Source organism: Castor canadensis, chromosome 8, assembly GCF_047511655.1.
Source record: "Castor canadensis chromosome 8, mCasCan1.hap1v2, whole genome shotgun sequence".
In the NCBI taxonomy this organism is placed as follows: domain Eukaryota; kingdom Metazoa; phylum Chordata; class Mammalia; order Rodentia; family Castoridae; genus Castor; species Castor canadensis.
Genome location: NC_133393.1, coordinates 44,051,728 through 44,065,338, shown reverse-complemented (window position 1 = coordinate 44,065,338; position 13,611 = coordinate 44,051,728). Strand labels below are relative to the sequence as shown.

Below are 13,611 nucleotides of genomic sequence, written 5' to 3'. Positions count from 1 at the left end.
AATGAGGGACTTGCGCAGAGGATGCCCCGCCCATCCAGTCAGATGAGCGTAGCTCACAGCATCCTAGAATTTGCCTGCTGTCCGCAATTATTTTCTCCTTTCAACAGGAACCTCCTCATGCGGCGTCCTTCCTTATTCTCCGCCTCGAAAATCCATGTGATTTCAAGCACTGAAACCAGTTCCATGAATACAGGCGCTTAAAAGGCAGCCCTGCTTTCTGGCGTATAATTTGAGCGCTGACATAAGAAGGACCCCCCCCACCTCGCCTTTTGGTTCCGGTTCCGTCACCACCCGACGCCTTGCAGTGTTCCGAGGAAAGGCACGTGTGCTGCTGAATGGAGCTGGTCGCTGGTAGCTATGAGCAGGTCCTTTTTGGGTTCACTGTTCATCCGAAGCCCGAAACCAGTGGCAACGAGGTGAGATTCCGCGAGCGCAGGGAGTCCAGAGAGGGGCGGGGGAAAGTCTGGTACGGTTCCCACACGGCCGAGGTAAACATTCCGGCGCCTGCAGTTTACATCTGGTTTTATTGGATTAGTTGATGAATCAAACTCAGGGAATTTAAGTAAAAAGTTGATCTTTAAAACACATTACACATTTTGCAAAATGAGATAAGATAATATCTATTATAGTAGACAAAATGTCCATGGGGGGAAACCAAAACGTTAATCTCATGCAAGTAGAAAGTAGCATAGTAGTGGTTACTAGAGGCTGGGAAGGGGCCGGAGGGGATGGTGAAATGGCTTTCAATGTTTTTATTGGCATAGTAGGGTAACTATGGTTGACAACTAATTGTATATTTCAAAGTAGAGTATTTTGATCTCAATACAAAGATTGAGGTGCTGGATGTCACCACAAATCACCCCGATCCTATCGTTCTACAATGTATGCATGTATTGAAATACCACACTGTGTACCATAAATATGCACAATTAGTTGTCAACTAATAAAAATAAAGACACCAAAGGAAGCTGGCATTTCTGTACACGGAAAAATGAATTGTAGATTGTAAGTCAACAGTTAATGTATAGGTATTCAGGGTAAATGAAAGACTAACTCGCTCTTTCAGTGAGTTGCTGTTCTGATATCTTTAAAAATGTTAGGGCTGGATCAGGATCGACCCCTCATAGATGAAGAAAGTGATACTAGTTCATTATTTATTGGGAACTTAATGTGGGCAGGTGAGGAGGGTGAAGAGATGCCAGGGGTGTGGATCTTGCTGTAGACCCCTTAAGGGATTGTGGATGATGGAGAGAAATTATAGTAGCATATGAGGAGTATTTTACTAGATGTGGGAATAAAAAGGTTAATTGCCAACACAGTAGGCAAACAGGTAGATTGGACTGTGTTTAGGATTGAGTACTTATTCAATATATATTTTCTCTGTAGTAAACTTGGTTCCTGTGTTTCAGTAGCCCTCATAGCAACACTCTGAGATAAAGAAAGTGAGGGTTTTGCATCCATAGTTTAAGGGACTGCTGAAGGTTACACAGCTGAAAATGGGAGAGCTGAGGCAAAATGTCAGGGACCTCCAGGTGTTTCCCACACTTTGAACTCTTAACCATTACTCAACACTGCTTCTAAATTTAGGCAGTAGATTAACCGAGATAGCCAATATAATTTATGTGACATGAATAAACAAAGGTTATTCCTTAATTTAAAGCCATAGTAGCGCCTCAGCAACATAATGCCTTGGGTCAAAAGAGGCTCATTGGTCCTGATTGATGGAAGGATTTGCAGCAGTATATCTTAAGTATCTGCAAAAAAATTGGTGAGGTTTTTCTTTTTCTGTGTTTTGTTTTGTTAGTACTTTTTGGATGTAGTTCCTTCAATTCAAAGTGTGTGTATGTGTTCTGTTGTTTTTTGCACTCACCTAATCCCAATCTTAAAGTCACATGGCAATAAGCAGAGGTCCCTGACTCCTCAGCATTGGTGATTCTCTAGGGCTTATGTGGGCAATAATGGAAACATGCCCATACTCTGTGTTTTCTTCATAAGGCTTGTCATTTTACTGAACTCTGTGTAATATATTAGTTTATATCTCTCCTACTAAAATGAAAGGTCCGTTAAAATAGAGACTTTTGTTCACTTCTGCATTTCTATTGCCTAAAGTATGCCAGACATGGTAGTCAGTCATTACTTGAATAAATAAATTCAAAATAAAATTTGAGGGCTGGTGGAAGTGGTTCAAGTGGAAGAGTGCCTCCCTAGCAAGCATGAGGCCCTGAGAGTTCAAGCCCCAGTGTAGCCAAAATAATGAAAAAAAAAAAAAAAAAAAAAGCCAAATTAAAATTTGAACTTTTGAATGAATGAATGATGTGGAAGTCTCACACATAAGTAAATGTGTTAAAGTTTGGGGTGGCACTTTAAAATCCATAGTCCTGTCTCCATTGGGTTATGGAGTCACAATATTCAGCATTGCCTTCCCACCTCCTTACATTCCTTGTTCAGTTCTTAGGCTCTTTGTTTTTCTAATCTTTATCTCATTTCATACTTTTTCTCTATTGGTAAGATCCATTGGTAGTTTTTGTGATTGTGGGACCATTTATCTACTTCCAGAGACCTGTGATGTGACTATGGCATTGATGGTTTGTTTTACTCTTCAGCAGAAATGGACTCCAGTGGCTGACTTCACTCACCATGCCCACACTGCCTCATTGTCAGCGGTGGCTGTAAACAGTCGCTTTGTAGTCACTGGGAGCAAAGATGAAACAATTCATATTTATGACATGAAAAAGAAGATAGAACATGGGGCTCTAGTACATCACAACGGTAAGAGATTGTATCCTTTACTATAATGTGGAGGTCTTACTGCTTTACAGTTCAGCTTCAGTGGGACTGTCACATGTCTGTTATGTAGCAGATTTTATACTAGGGGATTTAGCAATTTAAAAAAAATGGCTTCTTGCCGGCTAGTTGCTCACAGTGCTTTTGGAAGATAGACGGTCTCTTCTGTGTTTTATTCCCAACACCTGCAGCATGGGCACAGTTACCACAGATCATTGTAGGTATGCAGGGCTAAAATACAGAGGAGGCAAAGGTCACTAGAATGAAGAGGTCAAGAAGTAATTCCCCACTCATGATTGGATTTTCCACACTGCTTTGACATTTCCCAAGATAGTTTCAAGTTCAAGGGATAGAAGACTGAATAGGTAACTTTTTTTTTCCTCAGTAGTGTTTTCATTGCATCTTCCAGGGCATAGGCATGAGGGACTTAATATTCAAGAAGGTACATGGAAGGGAAAACTCATATTAATACAATTAATTATTATATACTTTGAGGAAATGTAGTAGTTAAGTAGGTCAGGTTGCTTGCAAAGAACAGCAGATAAGTGCCCTTTTCCTAACCTCTCTTTCATCTATTTCAGAGATTCTTTTTTGGGGGGAGGGTGGGCCATTCTGGGGTTTGAACTCAGGGCCTCATGCTTGCTGGGCAGGCACTCTACCACTTGAGTCACTCTACCAGCCCTGAGCATTGGTTTCTAACAGTAAATTTGGAATAATAAATGTTTGCCTTCTATTACATGGTCCTTAGCTTCTTTGACAAGTGTCTGCTCTTTGTCAGAAGCTAGGATTTAAGTGATTGCACCATGCATTCCTTTTCCCCTCTGTTTCCCACTTCCAGTACATATGAGGAAGTCCTCTTTATCTCTTGGGCTTGGAAGAAATAAACAAATCTGACCTGTTTAAACCAGTTAATATTCGGAGGTGAGAAAAGAACTTAGAAGGAGTTTTAATGGGGATGAATAAAGTAGGGTTCCTGGTTTTATCCATTCCTCATATAAAGAAGCAAAGAAAAATTGTATGTTCTTATATGAAACAAATTTATTTCATCACCTAAGACTTTTAAGTATATTCAGTAATATTAAGACATTGGATGTTTTGTTTTGTTTTTGAGTTTGTGTTCAGAGTGAGTACAGTAAGCCCATCTTATCTGCAGATTTTATTACATGTAGTTTTGATCAAGTGCCATCAAAAAAAATTTTCAACAACAAAAGTTTTGAATTCTTGCACATGCATTACATGTTCAGTTGAGCACAGAAACGCTCAGTCCCACATTATTGTCACTTGTGCTTAAATTGTTTTGTGATCTGCTCAATGTTTTCCATTTCTTAATTTTGTAAAAAATAACAAAACCAGCCTCCCAACAAAGCAAATCACACCCAAAAAACAAGGTAAAAGTTACAGTAATCCTCCCTAAGCCAAAAAGAGCACATAATATGTTTAATTTAAGTGATAAAATGAAAATTTTTGACTTGTTGCAAGGTGACATGTCTTTAGCAGAAGTTGGTGACGTGGGAAAAATGAATTGAGCATCCACAGTACAGTACTGAAGTCTGTGCATCCTGAGCATTCAGGGTTTTTCCTCATTGGCGGTCTCCTTAGAAACCATATACCTGCAGATTTATCAAGGGTCTCCTGTATTTTGCCTATCTTGGTTTTTCCACAGGCACAATAACTTGCCTGAAATTCTATGGCAACAGGCACTTAATCAGTGGTGCTGAAGATGGACTCATCTGTGTCTGGGATGCAAAGAAATGGGAATGTTTGAAGTCCATTAAAGCTCACAAGTGAGTTGGCTATTCCCATCACTATTTTCCATGTGCCATACAAGTTGGGAGCTAACTGTTGATTTCATTTTAGAGGACATGTGACTTTCCTTTCTATTCACCCATCTGGCAAGTTGGCCCTGTCTGTTGGTACTGATAAGACATTAAGGTAAGTCATTAATGCCCAAGAACATCTTTACTGTTATCTTTTACTGCAATAGGTACATATTTCTGTATTGCTCTACAGTTTTCAACTAAAGTTACTGTGATACAAGGGAAATGTAGAAAGTTAGTGAACCATTTCATTATGGTAGGATTAAAATGACCTATATCAAGCATGCACTTGTGCTGCAGTCATTGTAAACTGTGAAGTTAAAGAGAAATGTGTTAGGAGATGAAACCTTTTCAAACTACAGTGAATTCAACATATTAAAGGGGCATAGGAATGTCTTAAGTTTTAAGATTTTGCCATAAGAAAGATGGCAGGTCTTTTAGATAGCCATTATTTAGTAAAATTGCCAGTTTGGTTGAGTCTTCATTATGCATATGCTTTTTCACTTAGTAAGTTAATTGATGATCATGGCATAAGCAAGCTTCTTGTTTTGCAGAACATGGAATCTTGTGGAGGGAAGATCAGCTTTCATAAAAAATATAAAACAAAGTGAGTATTATAGTTTGAAGTGTATTTTATAATAACTTAATAGATAGGAATGTCCACGTACATATTCTTATGTGTGTATGCACACATTTATTTCCTGTATGATAGTAGTTACCTCTGAGAGCAAGTGTTGTAGGTTACTTTCCTTGCCTATTTTAGATCTGGGTTCTTGCAGTGCTGCTGTTCACCAGTTTTATGATCTTTAGTGAGGGTTTTTTTTTTTTAATTGTTTTTTGTTTTTTTTGGTGGGACTAGAATTTGAACTCAGGGCTTTGTGCTTGCTAAGCAGGTGCTCTACCACTTGAGCCACATCTCCAGTCTGTTTTGCTCTGGTTATTTTGGAGATGGGGGTCTCACAAACTGTTTGCCCAGGCTGGCCTTCAACTGCCATCCTCAGCCTCCCAAATCTCAAAGGTTATAGACGTGAGCCACTGGCACCCAGTCTTCAGTAATTCTTTGAATTCAGTTTATTATCTAAACTTTAACTTGTGAAATGTATACTACAAAGTATGTTGTGAAAATCAAGTAGAAAAATGAATGTGAAAATGTACAGCATGAATATTTGCTCTTTATTACTACTATGGTTACTATGGTTTTTTTTTATTTGTAAAATAAATAAATGTGGCTTTTTAAACTTACAGATGCTCACATAGTGGAATGGTCCCCAAAGGGAGAGAAATATGTAGTTGTCATACTGAATAAAATAGACATCTATCAACTTGATACTGCCTCTGTTAGTGGCACCATCACAAATGAAAAGAGGATTTCTTCCATTACATTTTTTTCAGTAAGTTATCATAAATCAGTGATGACATTTATGAAGATGGTCAGAACTGCCAATGACATTCTGAATATTTCTTTTTTCTCCCAGGACTCTGTCCTTGCAGTAGCTGGAGATGAGGAACTTGTAAGGTTTTTTGACTGTGATTCATTAATGTGCCTCTGTGAATTTAAAGCTCATGAAAACAGGTAGTGTGTGTGTGTGTGTGTGTGTGTGTGTGTATGTGTATGTGTGTGTAGAATCTTAATAAATGTTATATTTGCAGTAGTTTCATAAAGCAGAACAACTGTAGAGATAATCAGATGTGCTGACATGTATATGATACATGGTAGAATAGGTATCTTGAGCTTTGTCCCTGACCACTCTTGTTCTTGTTCTTTTACTTAGTTCCCTTTGCTTACCTCACCCTTCCCATACTAATCTTTCCCCACAGGAAAGATTAGCATCTCTTAATGTTTGCTGTGTTTCCAGGGCATAGATACTGACTCAAATGAGTAGTTCATTGACTTGGCTAAGATTACTCCACCATTAAGTAATGGAGCCAATCCAGACACTTTCTCTGACTTATACCCTTGCTATTTTCACTATAATTTTGAAAAATGTGGTAATATACTGAGTTATACTTTATTTGATGTTATTTACTTGTGTAAATAACCCTATGTCCAAAGGATGGTTGTTTTGAGAAATCTGTCTTTGCCAGGCGCAAGTGGCTCACACCTATAATCCTAGCTACTTAGGAGGCAGAGATCAGTAGAATCACAGTTGGAAGCCAGACTGGGCAAATAATTTGTGAGGCCCTACCTCGAAAATACCCATCACCAGACTGGAGGTGTGGCTCAAGCAGTAGAGTACCTGCTTTGCAAGCATGATGCCTTGAGTTCAAACCCCAGTACCAGCAAAAAGAAAAAAGAAAATACCCATCACCAAAAAAAAAGGGTGTGGGGGTAGGGCTGGTGGAGTGGCTCAAGGTGTAGGCCATGAAAACCCCAATACTAAAAAAAAAAAATGAAAGAAAAGAAATCTGTCTTTGTAAATTCTCAGTTCTGCAGTCAGTGTACAGACCTTACTTTTCTCTTGTATTAGAACATAAATGCTTTTAAGGAAAACCATTTCAAGTGTATTACTGACACTTAATGGTGTTTGGCTAATATCTGTTTCTTTTATGGTGAACAAAAAGAGACAAGAGTGTGTGTTCTTATGAGTCCTCATTGTTTGGCAAAGGCTTTGTCACTGAGCTTTGTTCCTAACCCGTTATCTGGCCTCTTACGGAAAACTTTAAAGGTAGGCAGACTAGTTTCAGGAGCCAGCCCCGTACACATACTGCCAGCTTCAGCATTTGTTACTTTAGGACAGTCTTGATTTCTCTGTATCACCAGCCGTATCCTCCATTTACCTGTTATTGTAAGGCAGGTTTCTATGTTGTAGGGTGTTAAGCCTGACGGTAACATGATTTTATTTCCATTAAAAAACAAAACAAAATTGTTAGGGGCAAAAATGGAAGCAGAAAGGCCAATTAAGCAACCTCCATAATCCAGAAGAGAAAAAAGGCAGGGATGGTGGTGATGAGATGAGGGAAGCTACTTCCCTCACCCCTTGAAGAGTCAAGGAGGACCTTGTTTCCTCATTTCTGTTATCCTTTCTTACTGAACTTGGAATTGCTTGACGTGAGGGACATCGTTTTAGATATCTTTATTTCATTTGAGATAACCTAATTATCTACGGTTATCATCTTTTCAGTTTATCCTTAAGAAATGATTGACAATTTTATCTTTTGGCCTGAAAATGACTCATTGATAAATGGGAATGTGAAGCATGGTTATATTTTAAGACACTGTTCATTGAGCAATTTGGAAATACTTGAAGCATTGAGAAGGGAAGAGACTGTGTAGAAGTTTTATGATGACATCACAGTTTTTGGAAGAAACAGTCTTCTATGACATTATTATTTCTATCCTAGGGTAAAAGACATGTTCAGCTTTGAAATTCCACAGCATCATGTTCTAGTTACAGCATCAAATGATGGTTTCATCAAAATGTGGGAGCTTAAGCAAGATAAGGTTGGTGTCTTAGTATGGTGCAAATATACTTTAATGTTAGTTTTGCTGTCAGTGTTAAGTAAAATTAGGTAGAAATTTTTTAAGGGTTATAAGACTTAGTTTTTTAAATTACCTTTTAATCTCTTCCAGGAATGATTGATATTAATAGTTTAAAGTTAGGGTTCTTACAGAGCTGCCTTAGGTCTTAGCATTTGAGAATCTGAGCTACCTGCTCTTCTAATCAGGAAAACTCTACTTGCTTTTTTGTGTAATTGGGCTGTCTGTAAGACATGAGATAAAAAGACTGCCATTACTAAAAACAGTTTGGAAGATCCTGATTGATTATGGAACTAACAGCGGTTTTGAACCAGATAACTAAAAATTAAATACCCTTCTGCAGCCTTCTTAGAGTCCCAGTTTTTATTTTCATAAACATTCTGTGAATATGATTTGAATATCTACTTTGTGTAAGCTTCTTTGTTAAGCCCTAGAAATGATCACTACATAGTCTCTGTCTATAATTTCTGGGTACTTAGAATTGACTTTGTAAACAATAGTCAAACCAAATCATGAATCAAGATAGTAGATTACTTCTAAATATCTTTATTTAAATATCTAAATATCTTAGGCTCAAGAAAATACAGGCACGCATCACTTACCAGTGGGTTACATTCTTTTTTTTTTTTCTTCATATGTGCATACAATGTTTGGGTTATTTCTCCCCCCCTTCCCCCCGCCCCCTCCCTAAACACCCCCACCCACCCCCTCCATACCAGGCAGAAACTATTTTGCCTTTATCTCTAATTTTGTTGAAGAGAGAGTATAAGCAATAATAGGAAGGACCAAGGGTTTTTGCTAGTTGAGATAAGGATAGCTATACAGAGAGTTTACTCTCATTGCTTTCCTGTACATATGTGTTACATTCTAAATTAATCCCTCTTGAACTAACCTTTTGTCTAGTTCCTGGTCCCCTTCTCCTATTTTCTTAGTAGCTAGAGATGGTGAGCATTTTTTCATGTGTTTTTTGGCCATTTGAATTTCTTCTTTTGAGAAAGTTCTGTTTAGTTCTCTTGCCTATTTCTCTATTGGTTATATTCTAAGAAATCGCAATAGTTTACATACATAAACCTCCATGGTATAGCTTAGAACCATGGAGGCTATGTGGCATGTAATATTGCCCATGCACTCTCGTTGACTGAAACATTGTTTTGTGGAGCATGAATGTGCAGTAAATTTTAAATTAAGGTAACATTTTGAACAAAGAAAAGCAGTTATCCCAAATTCCTCTATGTTAACTGTATTAAAAACTTTTTTTTTCTTCTTCCTGTTTTAGAAAATTCCCCCATCTTTGCTTTGTGGAGTGAACACCAGTGCCAGGCTGACATGTCTTGGAGTGTGGTTGGACAGAGAGACAAGTACAAAAGTGAGCCTGCCTCCAGCAGCAGAGCCCTCGCCTGGTAAATGAAGTTATTATTTAAAACTGTGAGCAGTGTGTCACCTCGAGTTGTTGAAGTGAAGGATGTCCAGATAGCTTTGTTGTTGACCTGTTTATTAAAATGGGGAAAAACCACTTTTAAGCACACTGTCTCTTTTGTTTTAGTAAATGAAGACCACCCCAAAATCAGCAAAAAGGAATCTGGTGACATGGTGCAAGAAGAAGAAACGTCAAAACCTAACTCAAAGAAATGTGATTTAACTAGTTACAGTAAAAAGCTAACAAAAGGAAATAGCGTGGTGTCAACCAAGAAGAGGAAAGTGATAGAAATGTCAGAAAAGAAAAGAAAAAAGAAGAAGATATAACTGATGAAGTGAATCCCTAATGTTTCCTGCCCAAGAGAACTCCTTTTTGACAGAATTATTCTTTTCAAATATTATACCTGTTTTTTTCTGAGAAATAGCAAGGACAGTGAGGGATTTCTTCTGGAGAAAATATGCATCTTATAAAACCACTTTTTAAGCTTTTTTTTTTTTAACGGCAGTAAAATTATTTTTGACAGATGCTATATATCATGGTGTTATATAATATGTTAATTATATAATTTTTACTGTTGTGCAAAAGTAATAAAGATCTTTGTAATTTAAAATAATACAAAAATTTTAACACATTCTTTTTTCTTTTTTTTTGTGGTGCTGGACTGGGAATGGAACCAGGCTTCTCATGTGTTCGGCAAATATACTACCACTGAGCTATGCTCCTAGCCCTGAGAACACAATTTGTAGCACAGGAGGATTGACATAAGTTTTCAAACAATTCTGCTTCTAAGCAGTGAATGAAAAGAAAATGTAAGGGCAGAAAAATGACTTTTCTCATTATGTGTTCATCTCTTCAAAGGCATCAAAAAACTCATTGAACTGAGGGAGTCTTAAATCCAGCCCATTCATTATAATCTTGTCATCCTCTTGTCATCTCTTACCTAGAAGACAAAGGCATTTTTCTCAGCAGACTAATGGATGTTTTGAAAAGACACCTTAATATAGGACCCAAGTTTGAATTAGACATCACATGCCTACGGCCATTAGAAGAATGCTTTTTTTCTTTTCTTCTTCTTTTTTGGAAGTGCTGGACACAAACGCAGGGTCTTGCACATGCTAGGCAAATACTCCACTGCTGAGCTACATCACCAGACTTCGGAGAATGATTTAATTAGGCTAAATAAGATATCAACACTTGGGCAATGGAATTCTACTCACTTCATAGAAGTTGTTTAGGACATGAACCCAGTTGTGTCAAACTCTTCAGTCTATCTCTTCATTAACTTATTTTAGGCATATAAATAACAAAAATGCAGCTGGTTAAGTTTTGTTAAGTTGATTTTTAAATTTTGAGATAATTAACTGGAGATGTGGCTCAAGCGGTAGAGTGCCTACTTTGCAAACATAAAGCCCTGAGTTCAAACCCCAGTCCCACCAAAGAAAAAGAAAAAAGATGATTGTAGATTTGCATATAGTTGTAAGAAGTCCTTGGGGGTCCCATTCCCTCTTTACCCTAGTCACAGCACCTTGCAAAATACAGTACAGTAACATAACCAGAATGTAGAAGCAATGAACACGGCTTTTCTTTCTCTAACCACAAGGGTTCCTCCTATTGCCCTTATTAGCTATACTCAGTAAAATGTGTAAGTCAGTGGTTTTTAACTGATTCACAGTGGTACAACTATCAGCAATCTATTCAGAAAATTTTTGTCATTCCAAAAAGAAATTAGTAGTTACTCTCCATAGTTGTTCCAACTCTTCCTGCTTCCAACTATTCTATAGATACTTGAAAAGAATACCTGCTGTTGATGGCTAGAGAATCCTACATACGTTGATGAGATCATATTGGTAGATGATGATGTTGGGTTTTTCTGTATCCTTGCTGATTTTCTGTTTACTTACTCTGTCATTGTTGAGAGATTTAATAATTATGGAATTTTCTGTTTCTCCTGCCAATTCCATCAGTTTTTGTATCATACCTTTTGCAGCTGTACCGTTGGATATATTATGCCTTCTTGGCACATTGACTCTTTTATCTTTATACAGCACTATTGTCTGTCTGATATTTCTTTGCTCTAAAGTCTGCTTTATCTGATTTTTTTCCATCTTTTATTTTCAACCTGTCTAAATCCTTTTTATTTAAAGTAAGTTTCTTGTAGGCAGGATATGGTTCATATAGTCACTGAAAAAAACATGTATGTATGTATATTTAAGTGTACTTATATGTACACATTATATATATCTATATATATCTATCTATATCTATATCTATCTATCTACATCTCATTATTATTATTATTTAAGAGATGGTGTTTCACTTTGTTTCCCAGGCTGGCCTCAACCTCCTGAGTTTGATCTTCCTGCCTAAGCAACCATGTAGCTGACTACAGATATGCATTGCCACTGCCTTTAACAGTTTGAATCTTGTTTCTTTTTCTTTTTAGGTGGGATCTTACTATGTAGCCCAAGCTAGCTTTGTGCTCACTATCCTGCCTCAGCTTCTGGAGTGCTGGTATTACAGATGTGCACTACCACACTTGCTTGAGTCATTTCTTAATCCATTTAGGTCATCTCTATTTTAATTTTTATATTTAGATCATTTATATTTGTTATTAGTCACATGTTCAGACTTAGTCTGCCATCCTATCTACCTGTAGATTACTTGAACATTTTATAAAATCACATTTTTACCACTATGTCAATATGGTGTTTGTTTTGTTTCATTTTGGGTGCTAAGCTTTGAACCCAGGGTCTCACACATGCTAAGTGTGTATTGTACCACTGAGTTGTGTACACACCAGTTCCCAATAGAGGGTTTGTTTTTTGCTTTTTGCAGTACTGGGGTACTTGTGTCTAATGCTTGCTAGGCAGCTGTTCTACCATTTGAGCCATACCCCCAACCCTGTAGTGTACCTCTTTGTAGAGTGTATTTCTCTTTTTTTTTAGTGGTCACACCAAGTATACAACTAACTTCTCACAATCTATTAGTGTTATTTTATCTTACCTCCTTTTATACCCCTTCTCTCCTCATCTTATAAATTGTCTTCAATATTTCCTCTTCATACAGTTAGAACCATATTTAGACAGGCATAATTTTTAAATCATTTGTCACATATAATTTAGAAACTCAACTTGAGAAGGGGGCCCATTGTATTTATACAACTTTGTCTATCATGGTTTTCCCTCAGGTTCCAAGTGTCCTTTAATTATTTCCTTTTAGCTATTATTTAAGGAAGATCTGTGAAATTTTCTTAATTTCCTTTTTATCTGAGAAAGTTTTGGTTTCCATATATGCTGAAGGATAGTTTTGTTTTTTAGTGTTTTTTGTTTGTTTGTTTTGTGGTACCGGCGTTTGAACTTAGGGCCTATACCTTGAGCCATTCCATCAGCCCTTTTTTATGATTTTTTTTTTTTTTCGAGACTAGGGTCTTATGAACTGGCTTCAACTGTCCTGCTCTCTGCCTTCTGAGTAGCTAGGATTATAGGCATGAGCTATCAGCACATGGCTTTTTTCTTTTTTGTTGGTGGTACTGGGGTTTAAACTTTGAAGGATATTTTTGCTTGATAAATGATTCTGAGTTAGCCAGGCACTGGTGGCTCAAGCCTATAATTCTAGCTACTTGGGAGGATCACAGTTTGAGGACAGATTGGACAAGTAGTTTGAGACCCATCTTCAAAATAACAGAGCAAAATGGACTGGAAATGATAGCATACATCCTTTGCAAGCAAGAAACCCTGAGTTCAAATCCTAGTCCCACAAAAAAGTAAAAGATTCTGGGTTGACAGTTCTTTTTTTTCAGCACTTGCAAAATATTATGCCACTCTCTGCCTCCCTGTTTTTTTTCTATTTAATTTATTTATTGAAAGAGCATCTCACTATGTAGCCCCAAGCTGTCTTGGAACTAAGATTCTCCTGCCTTAGCCTCATAAGTGCTGGGATTATAGGTGTGTACCACCAAGTCTGGTCCTCACTGTTTTCTAATGAAAAAACATGTTACCATTTGAATTGTTTTTCTCTGTACGTCAAGTATCTGCCCCTTCCAGCTGTTTTCAAGGTTTTTTTTTTCTTTGCCCTAGTTTTTAGTTTTCAGAAATTTAATTAGAATGTGTTTTGTA

At 37.4% G+C, this 13,611-nt stretch overlaps 1 protein-coding gene across 2 annotated transcripts; it reads left to right on the top strand.

The window, feature by feature from the left end:
* Positions 1-64: 64 nt before the first annotated feature.
* Pak1ip1 (PAK1 interacting protein 1) lies at positions 65-12,197 on the top strand. 2 transcript variants are annotated; one of them, XM_020186222.2, is made up of 10 exons: positions 65-416; positions 2,604-2,769; positions 4,448-4,568; positions 4,642-4,716; positions 5,156-5,208; positions 5,847-5,992; positions 6,077-6,174; positions 7,944-8,043; positions 9,356-9,479; positions 9,623-12,197. In XM_020186222.2, exons 1-10 carry the CDS (start codon positions 336-338, stop codon positions 9,820-9,822), a joined length of 1,164 nt encoding a protein of 387 aa, XP_020041811.2. In that variant the 5' UTR covers positions 65-335; the 3' UTR covers positions 9,823-12,197. The 2 variants fall into 2 exon arrangements, with proteins under 2 accessions (XP_020041811.2, XP_020041812.2); XM_020186223.2 differs by having other exon boundaries at positions 68-416; positions 2,607-2,769.
* The last annotated feature ends 1,414 nt before the right edge of the window (positions 12,198-13,611 follow it).